The sequence below is a fragment of the Petromyzon marinus genome, chromosome 28 (assembly GCF_048934315.1).
Source record: "Petromyzon marinus isolate PM22_M1 ecotype Great Lakes invasive population chromosome 28, UKy_Petmar_22M1.pri1.0, whole genome shotgun sequence".
Lineage (NCBI taxonomy): Eukaryota > Metazoa > Chordata > Hyperoartia > Petromyzontiformes > Petromyzontidae > Petromyzon > Petromyzon marinus.
Window position 1 is genome coordinate 13,186,558 of NC_133694.1, and position 18,114 is coordinate 13,204,671.

Here is an 18,114-nt window from a genome sequence, read left to right on the forward strand (position 1 = left end):
ATGCACGCGAGCACTCTGACCTCATCAGTTTATGTCGGTACAGCTATTGCTCGCTCGCTCATTCTCACGCTCGCCTGTCCCCATGCTCGCCCATCCCCACGCTCGCCCGTCCCACGCTCCCCCGTCCGGGATACAGATTAACGGCGCTCACCCGTGCCTAACAACGTGCGCACCGGTTCTGTTATTCACTGCTCCTCATTGGTCGAGGGGTCAGCATCGCGAGCGGACGGTGCGCTCTACGTAGTCGCCCACCAGACAGAGGACGCCCAATAGCGACGCAGCACACATGTTCCCTCCCTCGCCCCCCTCCCCTCTTGTACCGTGGACACTGGCAAATTGACGGCGACGGAGCGAATCCTGCGGTTGTGTTTTCAACGTCAGATTGCGGCGAGCACGCTGCTGTTGGAACGCCGCATACCCAGGTCCCTGCGCCACCGCTCCGGCGTGCCGGGGAATTTGCTCGGCTACAACAAAAACATCTGGTACCTCGGGTAAGCATGCATAGCTCCCCACTCAGCTCACCTCGGGCATTTCCACACGTCGAGGTTTTTTCCAGTTTCGAGCGCAGGATGTAATTGGTGGTTCGCATGGCACTGTGGGCAGAGTCGGAGCCACCTCTGGCTCTGATGGGCATCGAGAAATTGGTGCTTATCTCCCCGCTTGCAGCCTCGAGCCAGTGGAGGAAAGAGGCGAGGCTTTCCATTGCACAACCGCTGGAAAGATGATGGGTTTCAAGGACGATGCATACATTATCGAGGAATATCTGCATTTTTTTACTATGAGGATTTGTGGTTAATGCAGACTCGATGCCTTATAATAGTGTGCCTATTTGGTATTTAAACATTTAAACACTGCGTATATATACGTCAGAAAGGGTAAACCATGTTTTTTATCATTCAGTATCTTGATACTGGCAAAAAACTGTCCCATAGATACGAGGTTGGAATTCATGTTCATGGTACGTACGTAACGTGTATGTTTGGGGCATTAGCTCTAGCTGTGGTGCATCTGCTGCTGCTTCCGCTGCTGGTCCTGCTGCTGCGTTTTGAGATGGCAGTGGATACCGCGAGTGAGGACTGTCAGGAAGGCGTCACGAGTCAGGGGCCGCGTGCGGTGAGCGTTTTACCGCAGGGTCGAGGAGATCAAGGATAAGAAGGCATCCGCTGGACAGGAGGCCAACTGGCGCAGGAAGAACAATGGCGGCGGCATGGACAACAAAGATGGGCCCAGCCACTGGGGGGAGGATGCCTTCAAAGAGATGGACTCCGACCTTAAAATGGTGGTGTGTCGCTGGGACACCGTCCGACAGAACCTGGCCAAGATCATCGTCATGAGTCGTCAGGACGAGACGGTGTTCTGAGCTCGGAGGCGCATTCGAGGGGTGTCCCACCGCATGTCACGGGATAGTCACTAAGTAGATGCGCTTCTGCGGCTTATAAGGAACGCTCTTCCATGCGCTATTAGGAAGCTACTGGGAACTATGCACTTTTCAATTATCTAGCTTGAAAACTAATTTCTTTAGAAATGCTTTTTGTGTTTTGTTTGTTGTCCTTCCCCCGCACCTCCGATTAACATAGTTGGCTACGTACAGTGCGAAAGAAGTTCAGCGTACATACATAAGCAGCTTTGTTTACGCTCAACGGGCATCGGTTTTCACGTAGGAATGCTGATGATATTCACCCATCCTCGCCCGTAGAATCACGCGGCACGTGCACAATCACTCGAGGTTTGTCTCGTTTAACTGGGGCCTGAACTCGAGGGAGGAGGATCGTCTCGTTTGCAAGAGGCCCCCGGGTCACCCAAATGGCAAAAGCAATAGGAGATAAAGTACAATGAGGCAAATAGGAATTTGAGCAATAACAGAATAGATTTGAAAAAAATACGCAAATATTTACAGAGATCCAAAACGTCACTCGGTTTCAAACGGAAGTGTGAGCAACGTAGATCGGGGCAGGGAGCGGTGGCGCTGTGGCGAGCGCCCTCCACCGTGAACCCATCCTCAGCTATGACTAATATTGGTGGCAAGTAAGGGCCCAGCCAGTCCTGGGCCTCCGCTTCACCGTCCTGCGATAACCAGCTTGGCAAAGTATAGTCAAAGAACTCCCCAGGGAGGAAACCCTCACCTAGCAGTGGGAGCGGCGGTCAATGTTACAGTTAATGCCACTTGCTTTGACGAAATCACAGCTGTCCCACGTCGGTGTGGAGGAGTGGCTCCTGACCTCCGCTGGAGCCGTTGATCGCTGCCAGCCTTGAACAATTTATTAAGCGGGCCACCGTGCGACGACACGCGCACGTTGCCACGCGAAAGCCGTCGCCTCCGGTTCCGTGGGGCACTTCCCAACGCTGTGGCGCCGACCACGCGGCGATCAGAATGCAGGGTTGGCCTTAGTTGGCATCCAGTGTGAACTTTGCATTTGGCCTCCTAGTTTTTTAGTGAAGGATAAAGGTTTCAGTGAAAGCTCGGTCTGCAGTTTTCACATTTTTTTATTGAATTCATAGGGCACGAACACAAACGTTAGAGAAACATTCAAAAGGAGATGCTCGGTGTCTCTTGGCATGGCACACTGCCATTGCCGGATGTGACGGTGACCCACACGCAGGCGATTGTCACACGCAGTCAGCGGTGGCAGCAGCAGGCCCTCAGTGCTGGTGAACTCCCAGGTAGAGAGGAGGGCCACACACCCCTCTCCGCACGCTTATTAAGGCGGCAACAGCGCAAGAAATTACTCGGCAGCAGCGGCAGCTCCTCATCCTATTAAAGAGGCAATAGAAGACCTGGATTGGAATTGACACGAAGAGCCGTTTGTAAAAAAGGGACTTTGTAAATATGTCCCACGGTGACATTCTCTTGTCCTTGTCCGCAACGGAAGGCGCGATGGTAACACTTGTGCCTCACAGCGACGGGCGCCTGGGTTCGATTCCCTACTTTGGCGAGCGTTTCCGTGTAAAGTTTGTACATTCGCACCTAGTTCTGCTTGGCTTTCCCCGGGTTATCTGATTTCTCGTACAGTTACAAAAGACGTACAATGTGCAATTAATGGTCTTGGTCAAATCATCCCCAATTATCAAAAATTACCTCCAAATTACTCAATTGGGATCACGCAAACAGCATCAACATCGCCTCCCTATTGCGAAAAAAACTCGGCAGGTGCCTCTTGAAATAGAGCCTTGAGACTTGGTGAGGCGTCTCTGGGTAAACAAGCAGAATAAAACAAATGCATTCTCACGCGGAGTTTGGGAGATGTCACGTAATAATATTTGCATGCATGGTGCTTTGCATGCGTTTCACCTTGTCTCAAATCCCGTCATGCTTTTGCAAAATAAATTGCGGTTCAAACAAAGTGCACGTGTCGTGAAATGTACAAGAGAGAGGGTGCGCACACCACACCAGCCGGATAGTGTTGCAGGCTGTGCAAATGGCGGCGAACAGGCAAAGACACCGATTACCGCACAACGCGGTCTTCACTCGGTCGATCAGGTACTCATATAATTGTGATTGGTGTGGAGTTTGTAGTGTGGTCGTTCTACCAACTCTCCAATTGGCACGGTTGGCTACGTGCGGTTCGAGAGAAATTCAACTTACAACTCTTAGCGGACTCACCGGCGGCCGACCTTGGTGTTGTCGAAGATCAGCCCCGACCCAATCTCTGCAGTCTGCCGCCAACTCCGCACAAGCAAGGGTCTTCAGGACGCCGCCACCTTCCCTCGGCCAAGCGCGAGCGACGACGAAGCCGCCACAGCCTGATGACCGCTCGCTTCGTCTTCATGGTCAATTGAGACGGCCATTGCGTCATTTGCTCCACCAAAATCTCAAACATGCATTCCAGAAACACTGGCCTCTCGACACTGCTGATCTCTACTAACGGGTGAAAAAAAACACTTCACTGGTGCGTTTACAATCCTGATGTTTAACGCACGTGTGCGGCGTGCTGACCCAATTCAGATGCCATCGATAAACAAAAAAGGGTGCCACCACCAAGAGACAGGATGATTGAGGTGACCTTTTGGGCAATGGCCTTCTTTATAGCAATGTTTCTGTGCTATAAATAATGGCCACGTGTGTGTGTGCGTGCACTGGCAAAAGCTTAAATCGCTCCTAATTGCGCCTGCACGGTCACGAGTCAGATCTGGGAAGCATGTGGCAGGGTTGGGGTTGGATAGCGATTGGAGGGGTGACCACAGAGACCTGCACAGGAAAATGCCTGCTCCTTTAACACGTGGCAGTGCAGCGAAGGTCACTATTACACCTTCAATAGTGCTGTTTGTTGCTTGGCATTTTTGGGCCTGTACTAAAAAAAGCATACTCCATCTGCCCAAACCTCAAATCACGTACCTTTCAGCTGCCCCATGGAAAAAGCCTCAGCAGATCATGCACCCCGGCTCCTCCGCTATCCCTCTCTACTTATTCGCACCTCCGATTAGCACGGTTGGCTACATATGGTGCGAAAGAGGTTCAACTGAAGGCACTTTAATTACTACACGAGCATTGGTGCAAGTGGCACGTTCACATTGCGGTGTTGGTTTGGACAGTGGGTCGGGTTAATTAATTCGGTGGTAAAATGACAGTTGCAGTTTTCTGCTGTTAAAATATTGCCCTCTGTACATTTTAAAGCGGTTCCATTCAGTCTTCTTCTTTCGTATGGCTGATGTAGATGCAGAGCAACAACTACGATTTCACATTCAGGTGGTCAAGCCAGACAACTGCGTCCAGAGCAGAGGAGTGTTTCTCTGTGACGTCTCCTTCGTATTTGGGGATCGGGCATTCAGTACAACTCGGTTCCGTATGAAATGAACTGTGGGCATTAAATAACTAAAACATAGAGCATACAATAACACACACGCTAAGGAACTTTATTACCATTCGTAAGGGCATGGACAAGCAATTTCAACACGCGACTTCTGCCGGTATTCAAAAGCACTCGCAGCCGGCACACGACTGTGCTCAAAAGTTCAAAGCACAGGGTAGAACGCATTCACATTACCAACGTAATGTCGCAGCAACAAAGTGCCAACTGTAAAAGGGAGAGTAGCGTTTACATTGTTCTGCTAACTATCATGATTATGCTAATTATGTTATTCAGAGTAAAGCTAACAGATCAAGAGTATTAACATGAGAAGTCTGTTAAACAGCATTTAAACAAAAAAACAGCCAAGTGCCACTTGATTAAAGAAACAACCGTTTGCATTATTGTTGTGAATAACGATTCTCACAGGATTAAGATAATTCACATTTACACATCTCTTTAATCAACATCTGAGCAAAAACCCTAACTATAACGCACCATTTTGCCAGAATAACGTTTCATTAAAACCGATTCTTGATTCATTGTAAAGTCATGAACATTTGCCAATTTTGCTTTTTTCCCAATCTGGAACCGGGGTCAATGTCTATGCAGGCAAAGGGAAATCGTCAGCGTGCATCGTGTAACCATTCGTGAGGGGCATCACGTGCACCAGTCACTTGTAAAAGTGGTGTCCATGGTCAGCCAGCCAAGCCTTTAAAGGCTCGAACAGACGGAAGACCTGTGGGTTCCATGTCTGGGTTGCACAGTGGATGGGGCAGCGCAGTTCACCCAATGTGTACGATCAGCTCGGGCTCCGCTGTAGGGATAGAACACTCGCCGTCTAACATCTTGACACAATTCCCTCAAAACGAACTTCAATCTCTCCGCCATCTCAAAAATTACTGTGCGTTGCCTTTTGTAGAGAAGAAATGAAAAGTGACTGAGAAAAGTTGGAAGCGTTACTGTTAGGGCATCCCTCACATTACAGAGTTGTGATACATATGTAATGAGAGAGCGCCATCCGGGGGGTGCCAGAGGGAAACGGGGACAGGCACCATTACGTAATCAGCATCCAATCCGAAGTAGGGATAATATCTGGGCCAGGGAGGATGGGCAGTCACACAGAGAGGTTTTGGAACCATCGGGAAGTTTCCACGAGGGGGCGTGGCTAGAGGCGGAGCTTAGCTCCGCCGGGGTAAATATAAGGAGAGGGAGGGGAGGACTCCTGGTCAGTGTGGGAAGCCAGGGTTGCAGACCGCATTGCTGCTCATCCCCTCCTCGCCACGGGTAACGTGGCGGATCCTCCAACGGAGCTCACCCCTCCTTCTGGCACGCCGTCAGTCAGTGGCGAGGCCGGGAGAGTGGAGTGAGCCACGGGGGTACTCGGAGAGGGACGCCTCGTCTACGGTGTTGAGAAGAGAGAAATCACCCGGAGGGGGAGGGAGCGCAGCTGTGCCGTACTACCGTTAATAAAAGCACTCTGACAAGCAACGTCGTGGAAGTATTTTATTACACATACGTAATCGCCAACGTGACTGAAACAGTGAAGCCTATTGTGCCGGTGGTGGGTAAAGGAGATAGAAATAATGCGACGTTTTCTACATTCATTTTTTGCTGCTAAAGTGTGAAATGCTTCCACAGGTCTCCTACCACTGCATAAAACTACCCCCACCACAGTGCCGTGGCTTTCTGGCTAAAACACTGAGTGGAATTGCCACTTTCAAATTGATAATTATCTCACAAGTTCATACTTGTATTTCAACAAGATGTGATTACTGAGCATGCCTGGCTATGTAACCGGGGCTGTTATGTCAGACTCCACTCAACCTTTCGTGGACACAGGCAAAACGAGCGGTGTTAAACAAGTTTGATACTTTTTGTTACTCACGTTTTGTCAAAATACAGCACTGTTGGGTCTGAATGTAATTACATACAGATTGAATAAGGCTCAATTAATGCAAGCTTGCCCAAAGTGTCTGAAAAACGTCGTGACAGGTTTTGAAATAGTATATGTAATGTTACTGTATAGGCGCACTGGGCTTCACGGCAGGTAGCGAGGTGTGAGATAGGAGAGGTGTGAGACAGAACAATTCTGGCTATCGGCTAATGAGACTGGTTTTAATTACTGGAGAAACGTCGTACTCGAATTGTAAATGTTGTGGGTTTACTTTGCTGAACTAGTAAGTAATTGGCCTGTTTTGCTTACATGACAAACCTTACTAATTGCCTGTGTCGAGGTCGTAGTGGGTTTAATAACGCAGTTATACAGTGAGGGGAAAAAAGTATTTGATCACCTGCTGATTTTGTACGTTTGCCCACTGACAAAGAAATGATCAGTCTATCATTTTGATGGTAGGTTCATTTGAACAGTGAGAGACAATAACAACACAAATCCAGAAAAAACGCATGTCAAAAATGTTATAAATTGATTTGCATTTTAATGAGGGAAATAAGTATTTGATTCCCTCTCAATCAGAAAGATTTCTGGCTCACAGGTGTCTTTTATACAAGGAACAAGCTGAGATTAGGAGCACACTCTTAAAGGGAGTGTTCCTAATCTCAGCTTGTTACCTATATAAAAGACACCTGTCCACAGAAGTAATCAATCAATCAGATTCCAAACTCTCCAACATGGCCAAGACCAAAGAGCTCTCCAAGGATGTCAGGGACAAGATTGTAGATCTACACAAGGCTGGAATGGGCTACAAGACCATTGCCAAGCAGCTTGGTGAGAAGGTGACAACAAATTTTGATTTAAAGCTTTCGTGACTGCAGTAATTCATATTCTTAGTTTTTTCGGTAAAGTCACGTTGAAGAGAAACAACAAAATAATAAAATGTATATAAAACAATAAAAAATTCTCACGACGTTTCAACCATAACTCAAACGGTCGTCTTCAGGTGTGTTGGTTTGCATAAATTTATTTTTAAACGGCGCATTTATTTATTTATAAAAAACGTTAGCGCCACGCGCAACGATTTGGCAGTTTATTTAGGACTAGTCCATCTATATTCTGAAAAGAGGAGGGGGGAGACGAAATTTTTTATAATGTATGCTGTCTGAAAGCCACTGTAAGCGTGAACAATCAATTAAGACCTGAAATGGTTTATCAAATCTTTCCAATGATTGGTAAGATAGAATCCATCTTCTCGGTTGAAATTGTCTCTGTGCTTGTATATGTGGATAGCCTCATGAACGAATCTCTCATGGAAGCCAGATGGCTTACAAAGAACCTCTGTCTTGGAAAAGTCAATGGCATGTGAGCCTACTGAATTAGAACAATGATCTGCCACGGCCGAGGTGTTGGTCCTACCGTGTTTAAGGTCTGCTTTGTGTTCATGAATGCGGTCCGCGACATGGCGTTTGGTTTCTCCAATGTAACTACTACCACAGAGGCAACTTAGTTTGTAGACACCAGGGTATTGTATGTCCGGAATCACATCTTTTACAGACGGATCCAGATCACGGATTTTATGTAATGTGTTGAAACGGACCTGGATCTTGTGTTTATTCAAGATTTTGGAGATCTTTTTTGTGATCCCAGCAATGTAGGGTAAAGTGATGGTTTTGAAAGGCTCCTCAAGAGGGTTCTTCTTCATGGTTTGAGTGATAGCTTTGCGGATTGTATAGTCGGAGTAACCATTAGCCCTAAGAGCTTGGTGTACGTGCTTGAGTTCACTGCTTATGTGTTCCTGGTCGGATATGCATTGGGCTCTATGATACAGAGTCTTGATGAGAGAATTCTTCTGTGATGGATGGTGGTGGGAATCCGGTTTCAGATAAGCATCCGTATGGGTAGCTTTCCTGTAGACAGAGTGGCTCATTGAACCATCAGGTCTCTTTTTAATTAGGACATCCAAAAAAGGTATCTTGCCATCTATTTCAACTTCCATGGTAAATCTGATGGCTGGGTGTATGGAATTGATGTGGTCGAAGAATTGGTCTAGAGCAGGCCGGCCATGTGGCCAGATGACAAAAGTGTCATCCACGTACCTCTTCCATAAGGTTGGGCGCAGAGTGGCAGTCTGGATGGCGTCAGTCTCAAATTTCTCCATGAAAATGTTAGCTATAACTGGAGAAAGGGGGGAGCCCATTGGGGTGCCCTCAGTTTGTTTGTAGAAAGTTCCATTCCAAGTGAAGTATGTATTGGTTAAACAGTGTCTCACCAGGGGGGGTACCTCAGTGTTTAGTCCTTGATGAACCAAGTCTTCAATGATTGCAATGGTGTCAGGTACAGGAACCTTGGTGAATAAGGAAACTACATCAAAACTGACCAGCTAGCAACCTCAGCAAAGATGAGCGTTTTGAATTATATAAATTAAAAAAGAGGAATGATATTGTAGTCCTCTCAGCTGACAAAGGCAATGCTACTGTCATCATGGATAAAATAGAATACAACAACATTAAAGAATTACTCGACGATGGTAGTTATACAAAAATAAAAAGAGATCCCACCAACAGCCTCGTCACACAAACCAACAAAATAATTTCTGATTCAACCGCATTAATTGATCAATCTAAACAGTTTTCGTTGAAACCTTCTGCTGCCAGGCCACCAAGATTATACGGCTTACCAAAAATACATAAAGTAGATACACCCCTTCGTCCCATAGTCTCTACTATCGGCTCCCCCACCTACAAACTAGCTTGTTTTTTTGTCTGAAATCCTGCGTCCTTTCACTGGAAAGACCACCTCTGCGGTACAAAATTCTACTCACCTGGTATCGACAATCAAGGGTATTTCCCTGTCCCCAGACGACCTGCTTGTCAGTTTTGATGTAGTTTCCTTATTCACCAAGGTTCCTGTACCTGACACCATTGCAATCATTGAAGACTTAGTTCATCAAGGACTAAACACTGAGGTACCCCCCCTGGTGAGACACTGTTTAACCAATACATACTTCACTTGGAATGGAACTTTCTACAAACAAACTGAGGGCACCCCAATGGGCTCCCCCCTTTCTCCAGTTATAGCTAACATTTTCATGGAGAAATTTGAGACTGACGCCATCCAGACTGCCACTCTGCGCCCAACCTTATGGAAGAGGTACGTGGATGACACTTTTGTCATCTGGCCACATGGCCGGCCTGCTCTAGACCAATTCTTCGACCACATCAATTCCATACACCCAGCCATCAGATTTACCATGGAAGTCGAAATAGATGGCAAGATACCTTTTTTGGATGTCCTAATTAAAAAGAGACCTGATGGTTCAATGAGCCACTCTGTCTACAGGAAAGCTACCCATACGGATGCTTATCTGAAACCGGATTCCCACCACCATCCATCACAGAAGAATTCTCTCATCAAGACTCTGTATCATAGAGCCCAATGCATATCCGACCAGGAACACATAAGCAGTGAACTCAAGCACGTACACCAAGCTCTTAGGGCTAATGGTTACTCCGACTATACAATCCGCAAAGCTATCACTCAAACCATGAAGAAGAACCCTCTTGAGGAGCCTTTCAAAACCATCACTTTACCCTACATTGCTGGGATCACAAAAAAGATCTCCAAAATCTTGAATAAACACAAGATCCAGGTCCGTTTCAACACATTACATAAAATCCGTGATCTGGTTCCGTCTGTAAAAGATGTGATTCCGGACATACAATACCCTGGTGTCTACAAACTAAGTTGCCTCTGTGGTAGTAGTTACATTGGAGAAACCAAACGCCATGTCTCGGACCGCATTCGTGAACACAAAGCAGACCTTAAACACGGTAGGACCAACACCTCGGCCGTGGCAGATCATTGTTCTAATTCAGTAGGCTCACATGCCATTGACTTTTCCAAGGCAGAGGTTCTTTGTAAGCCATCTGGCTTCCATGAGAGATTCGTTCATGAGGCTATCCACATATACAAGCACAGAGACAATTTCAACCGAGAAGATGGATTATATCTTAGCAATCATTGGAAAGATTTGATAAACAATTTCAGGTCTTAATTGATTGTTCACGCTTACAGTGGCTTTCAGACAGCATACATTATAAAAAATTTCGTCTCCCCCCTCCTCTTTTCAGAATATAGATGGACTAGTCCTAAATAAACTGCCAAATCGTTGCGCGTGGCGCTAACGTTTTTTTTATTTATAAATAAATAAATGCGCCGTTTAAAAATAAATTTATGCGAACCAACACACCTGAAGACGACCGTTTGAGTTATGGTCGAAACGTCGTGAGAATTTTTTATTGTTTTATATACATTTTATTATTTTGTTGTTTCTCTTCAACGTGACTTTACCGAAAAAACTAAGAATAAGGTGACAACAGTTGGTGCGATTATTCGCAAATGGAAGAAACACAAAAGAACTGTCAATCTCCCTCGACCTTGGGCTCCATGCAAGATCTCACCTCGTGGAGTTGCAATGATCATGAGAACGGTGAGGAATCAGCCCAGAACTATACGGGAGGTTCTTGTCAATGATCTCAAGGCAGCTGGGACCATAGTCACCAAGAAAACAATTGGTAACACACTACGCCGTGAAGGACTGAAATCCTGCAGCGCCCACAAGGTCCCCCTGCTCAAGAAAGCACATATACATGCCCGTCTGAAGTTTGCCAATGAACATCTGAATGATTCAGAGGACAACTGGGTGAATGTGTGGTCAGATGAGACCAAAATTGATCTCTTTGGCATCAACTCAACTCGCTGTGTTTGGAGGAGGAATGCTGCCTATGACTCCAAGAACACCATCCCCACCGTCAAACATGGAGGTGGAAACATTATTCTTTGGGGGTGTTTTTCTGCTAAGGGGGCAGGACAACTTCACCGCATCAAAGGGACGATGGACGGGGCCATGCACCGTCAAATCTTGGGTGAGAACCTCCTTCCCTCAGCCAGGGCATTGAAAATGGGTCGTGGAAGGGTATTCCAGCATGACAATGACCCAAAACACACGGCCAAGGCAACAAAGGAGTGGCTCAAGAAGAAGCACATTAAGGTCCTGGAGTGGCCTAGCCAGTCTCCAGACCTTAATCCCATAGAAAATCTGTGGAGGGAGCTGAAGGTTCGAGTTGCCAAACGTCAGCCTCGAAACCTTAATGACTTGGAGAAGATCTGCAAAGAGGAGTGGGACAAAATCCCTCCTGAGATGTGTGCAAACCTGGTGGCCAACTACAATAAACGTCTGACCTCTGTGATTGCCAACAAGGGTTTTGCCACCAAGTACTAAGTCATGTTTTGCAGAGGGGTCAAATACTTATTTCCCTCATTAAAATGCAAATCCATTTATAACATTTTTGACATGCGTTTTTCTGGATTTTTGTTGTTGTTATTCTGTCTCTCACTGTTCAAATATGCCTACCATTAAATTATAGACTGATCATTTCTTTATCAGTGGGCAAACGTACAAAATCAGCAGGGGATCAAATACTTTTTTCCCTCTGTATCTTTGCGATCTAATCCAACAAAATCTTTATGAATAATGGAACATTCCTGTTTTGGCAATCATGCAAGCGGTTCAGCCGAGCCCACAACAGCCAAAAATCTGCTGTCCCTGTCTGGGGGGGGGGGGGTGGGCGCTGTTCAACTGTTGTATCTATAGGCCTTTTCCAAAATTGATATTAATAATAATACTTGCCGATATATTTTTATAAAGAACTAAAGAACACCCGCTACGACAAGGGCCAGTAAACAGCAGCTGGAGATTGTAAAAAGGCCATAAAAATAAATAAATAATACACTCCGGGGCAAAGGGAGGTTAGCGACTATCTGATAAATCTCCAGATTGCCAAAGGACAATTCACAAACAAACCTATTTGACGTAACACAGCCGCCGGGGGTCACCAAAAGGGAAGGGGGAATTCCAGGCTTCAGGGACCCCCCCCCTTCCGTCGGCCCGCAGACAGAGTGACACCTACAGCGCACAAGCGAGTTTAAAGAATTTTCCCCTCCTTTGCTACTAAAACAACGGTTAAAAGTTCAGAAGTCAACCCAAGGATAAGCTAACATCAATCCTCGCACTCACTCCAATTAAAAACCAGGCCACAATCTACATCAGTGAATCATTACCCATTTATTAATTCGACACTAAATGTTATGTTCACCTTCAATAATTTTATACACGACCTGACCGAAGCATCAAGAATATTTCTGGCAGTCAGAGTTATCCCTAAGTCAATACGAATTCTCTAACCTCAGGACATCAGGAATAAAATAATATAAATGATCACACAAACATAATAGCATGGACCCCCGGATACAGAGAGGGGCAAAAGTTAATACAATGTTAAATCACAAATCTTGGGGAACATAAACAATAATAATGATGCAGTGTTAAATCCAGGGTTGTCCAGAAGAGATGAGGCAAACGGGTCAAGCTTACGAAACCAGAATAAACTGTTCCAGAGAGACCCCGGCCGCCTTTGTCTTCCCGCAGCGTGGGAGAGCAGGAATTAACACCAGAGCGAAGAAATTACACTTTATCGCGAGGGCCATCTGCCACGGATGAGCTGGACTTAATGATAAAACACACGGACACACATGTACACTCCAAGCCCCACGATACCCTTCGAGATCAAAAGGAGGAAGGGGGCGGGAAGGAACTCCCTAGAGCTCTGCAGCTGCCAGCGAAACCAAGCAAACAAGTTTTAGTTAAAGAAAAATTACAATACATAGTGTCACACAGAACATTAATGCTAACGTTATTCACCTTAAACTATATTCCGTTTACATAACCTTACAAAAGCAAGGGATATGAATTCCAACAGTCAAGAAACTCACACCTTAAACTCAGGACATCGGAAATAAAACAAAATAAATGATAACTCCAGCATAACAAAACGAAAATTAATAACACTGAGGAAGCGTCAGGATGACGGGTAAATCACAAACCTTGTTAAACATAAAACCAAATGAAATTTGAGTGACGTTAAACCGAGGGCTAGCCAGAGAAAGGGAACCTCCCGGCCGCCTTTGTCTTCCCGCAGCATGTGATAAGAATATGCATACGCTCAAGAGGGCATCTTCACTTGAAAATAAAATCAAACACCACGATGGAAATACTACCACAACAGACCTTTAGTCACACACAGAATCATAACTGCAAGTGGTACGGTACCAAACTATGATGGAATAAATATTAACTTTAAAAGCCTTAACCCACCCTTTGTGCGTAGAGAAAGTCACACAGGGAGGGCTCGACCGGACGAGAAGGTTCGCCCCCTCCCCCCAGAATTGTATAACGCAGACAGAGGGATGCCTTCGGGACGATTTGAAGCATCTGGGCCCTCTTGATGGCGGGATGGCTTGAGGGAGGTGACGAAACCATGCTTTAATGACTCATATTACGCCAATAAATGACACACACAGACACACACATACGGACACGCACACCCCAACCACACGACACAAAGCGGGATCAAAGGGAGCTCCGCCCCTTGTAAGAAGGCGGAGCCAGAAGGAGAAATTTTGACATAAAAGGGAGGCCCGCGAGCATTGAATATCAGCGACCAGCAGATCAGCTCAGCATCGGCCAGTGGAAGAAGACGGCGACCAGCCTGAAGACCAGCCAACCACCGACGCAGAAGAAGACTCTACAACTCGCCCAGAATGGCGAGACTCGCTGTTTAGCGACATGCTACGCCGTGCGAATGCAGCACTATCAGAAGAAGTATCGCTCTAAAACAGTGGTTCTTAACCTTGTTGGAGGTACCGAACCCCACCAGTTTCATATGCGCATTCACCGAACCCCTCTTTAGTGAAAAATAAAATGTGATTTTTTTCAAATTCAAGACATAGATATGTTTTTTACTGGTACACAAAATGAGCCGTGCATGAACATTACCTTGTTCAAAGAATAAAACCAACACAATGCATAAACTCACAACAAATTACATACCTGGAAATCAATGTGACTTCTGCTGTTGCCTTTGAGAGATCAGTTCAGATATGCGTGGCTTCACCTTGGCAAGTGCCACTCTCATGTCATTTTCACAGCAAAGTCTGTTCCTTTTCTTCGTTTTTATGTCCAGCATCCTCGAAAAGGATTGCTCACAAAGATATGTTGTAACAAATGGTATAAAAAAATCCAGGGCTTTCTTAGCAATAACTGGATACTTGTTCATTTGTCGACACCAAAACGTTGAGAGCGTTGTTGTTCTGAAGAGTTGCTGTTGGACCTGGCTCTGCTGAATTTCAATGATTTCGTCGAGGAATTCATCATTGACATCTGCTGTTTCAACAGCAAACGTGAACGGCTGTCTCACCCATGCTGGATATGACTCTCTTGTAGGGAAATATCCGTCGAGAGACTTTGCAAGCTCATCTAAGTGCGTGGCAATTGTTTGCTTCAGTTCCGTGGATACAGAAATATCTCCGATTCCAGACACATCTTCGATCTTACTTGCACAGTCGTCCAGAAGCGGGAAGTTTGCGAAGTTATTGTTCTCTGTTCGTCGTTTCCATAACGGTAGCTTTTTTTGAAAAGCCTTCAGGTGTTCTTCCGCTTCCATGATATTGACTCCACCACCCTGCATCTGCTGATTGAGATGATTGAGAGCTGCGAATATATCAGCCATGTACCCTAAAATGAGAATGAACTCAGGATTTTTGAAGCAATCTGCATGGCAGTGTTGGTGCTCTTGCAAAAACAGGGCTAATTCCACACGCATGGCAAAAACACGATTCAGCACCTGTCCCCGGGATAACCACCGAATATTAGAATGGAGCAGAAGTACCTCAAATTCAGAGCCCATTTCTTTACACAGCTCACTGAAAATGCGGTGCCTTAGAGCACTTTTTCGCACATAGTTCACACATTCCACCACAGTTTTTAATACTTCTGCCATTTTTGGAGGTAAGGTTTTTGTTGCCAACGCATGCCTGTGCAGAATACAATGCGTCACAATGATGTGTGGTGCATCGGCCTTTACTAGCGCACCAAAACCAGACTTTCTTCCCAGCATGACTGGAGCTCCGTCCGTACAAACTGCAGAAACCATATTCCATGAAAGATTGTTGTCTCTGAAGAAGTCATCCACAAGCTTCTTCACATCGGCTGCCTTCGTTGTTGTTGTAAGAGGCTTACAAAATAAAAACTCTTCTTTTATCATGTCGTCTTTCACATAGCGTACAAAAACAGCAAGCTGGCTTAGATCAGAAACGTCTGTGGTTTCGTCGAGTTGAAGGCTGAATTTTGCCGGGCTTGAAATCAGATCCGCGACTACTTGAGCCAAGATGTCTTTACTCATGTCTTCTATTCTGTCACTGACGGTGTCATTTGAAAGGGGAATTTGGGATAATTTACCTTCGGCCGCTGTTCCGAGTATCAGATTCGCCATCTTTAATGCAGCTGGTTTCACAAGTGTTTCACCAATGGTGTGTGGCTTGCCCTGCTTTGCGATCAGGTAAGCAACTTCGTACGATGCTGTCAGGATCGGTTTGTTAACAGGTACAAATCCAAGAGCAGGCAGAGTGGCCCTTTCATCGAATCTGGCTCTCTTCACCCTGAATTCAGCAAGTGTTGTGTTCTTGTATTCCCCGTCTCCATGCAGCTTCAAGAAGTGTTCCTTTAGTTTTGCCGGTGCAAGACTAGAGTTGCTCAACTTGGCGTTGCAAATCATGCAGATAGGACGCTCACTCCCATCACGTTCCGTGATACATGAGAATCCATGTTGTACATATTCGTCCGACCACTTTCTTCTTTTGCCCGACATAGTTAGTATGGATAAAATATTAAAGAAATCACACGACGTACGACAACAACAGTCACACGTTGACTACTGAGTACGCACTAAATTCTCCGCAGCGCTGATTGGCCAAGCAGTGTAGCATGATCATCTGCAGCCAGTGATGGCCAAGCGGGCCGTGTGTGTCATCACAAATTTACACAATAATTCAAGTGTGTCCGGACCTCCGTGGCGGGGGCTCTGCCGAACCCCTGAGATCGACTCACCGAACCCCTGGGGTTCGATCGAACCCAGGTTAAGAACCACTGCTCTAAAAGCATTCCCTCTCTGAACCTCGACTCTCAAGGGTCACTGCAGTGATAGCTAAGCTGACGAGAATCCCAGCATCAGCCACCAGAGGGCGTTCATCGCCAGAGAGAGCGCCACCAAGCGACGCCAATGGCGAGCACCTTCGCCAACAGCAACGGACGAGCTGCGGGCGCCATCTGCCGACGGATCATCGCGCTTACAGCGCACCGTGTCAACTCGTCCACCTGCTGCGGGGCCGAACTCTGGCCGACCGCGTGAAAGAAGAAAACCCCGCTGTTCGTATGATATGCACTCTGCCCCACACTGCCACCACACCACCTGGCGTCTTCTTGACGCAAAGAATTGATTCTGAACACTGGCCCACTCGACCCAATCCATATCACTTAACACATACACGAATCATTAATGAGCAGCCTAATCCTCAAGTACGTGAACAATCAGTGGCCGCAAAGGCATCGCGGCTCACCGAGTGATGAGAATACATCGTGTTAAGTACATTAATATTTTTCTTTGTAATTTGTACTTCCAATCGCATAAATTACCAATAGATTCATCAAAATAAATTAAACTCTTGAAACCTTTGCCACGAAGCTCTCCGCTCATGGGGAGAATATCGTGTTAGATCGGTTTCTTTATCAGGCGATCTTGCCCACAAATTAATTAAAGTTTCGCCCAAGATAAGGATCGCTAGTGGGAGTGCACGCACACCGTAGCCCGCCCTTACTCCAAGACATTTCATTAATTATATAATCTTGCCGATGAATCTATTGTCGTATATTTGTGCCTTTGGGAATAATAATTGTTTGATTGCCTTTTCGCATGAATATCGTCTGATGAATTTTTAAGTTCTTTTATTCATATTTTCCGTATGCTCATGGTACTCAGAGGAAGTAATCAATTGTTCCGTTACCCAATCAACGTGATTATTGAGGGTTGAAGAGATGGATCAATGAAATGAACATCGCCTGTAGTACTGTGTTGACAATTTAAAGTATAATAATTCATATTATAGTGTTAAGGTTTTTGTTTAGAATAGCGTGCATGCATGTTTTAACGACTCTCCCTATTAACAATTGAGCTCGCGTTACGCCGTGGAATTAATCATATGTGCAGTTGCCAAAGTGAAACAACGCAATCGTTGATGTTTACTGTGTTGATACTGTGTTGATAATTCCAAGTTTGAGAGTTTGCATATCATAAAGTTAAGGTTTCGTTTAGAATAAAATTGATTAACGCAGAAGTGTCTGCGTGTATCTTTCCTGATTTCATGCGTAATAATCTTATTTATAAGAACTGCATTCTGCGTTGAGATTCGAATTTGGAAACCTGACATAAACACACTAATACACAATCAGTAAATGTTAAAGCAAGAATAATTGTACTATAC

At 45.7% G+C, this 18,114-nt stretch overlaps 2 protein-coding genes across 5 annotated transcripts in view; one reads left to right on the forward strand and one right to left on the reverse strand.

Annotated features, from left to right (window-relative positions):
* Positions 1 to 4,746, forward strand: part of LOC116947039 (transient receptor potential cation channel subfamily V member 6-like) — a 43,516-nt gene extending 38,770 nt beyond the window's left edge. For both annotated transcript variants that reach the window (XM_032962415.2, XM_032962416.2), the window contains exons 15-16: positions 382 to 491; positions 1,132 to 4,746. In XM_032962415.2, the coding sequence (XP_032818306.1) occupies positions 382 to 491; positions 1,132 to 1,360 (339 nt within the window). In that variant the 3' untranslated portion in view covers positions 1,361 to 4,746. The remainder of the gene's footprint in view (positions 1 to 381; positions 492 to 1,131) is intronic.
* Positions 4,747 to 4,830: 84 nt separating this feature from the next.
* LOC116947037 (forkhead-associated domain-containing protein 1) overlaps positions 4,831 to 18,114 on the reverse strand; it is a 77,266-nt gene continuing 63,982 nt past the window's right edge. For all 3 annotated transcript variants that reach the window (XM_032962412.2, XM_032962409.2, XM_032962410.2), the window contains exon 32: positions 4,831 to 6,186. In XM_032962412.2, coding sequence (XP_032818303.2) covers positions 6,122 to 6,186 — 65 coding nt within the window. In that variant the 3' untranslated portion in view covers positions 4,831 to 6,121. The remainder of the gene's footprint in view (positions 6,187 to 18,114) is intronic.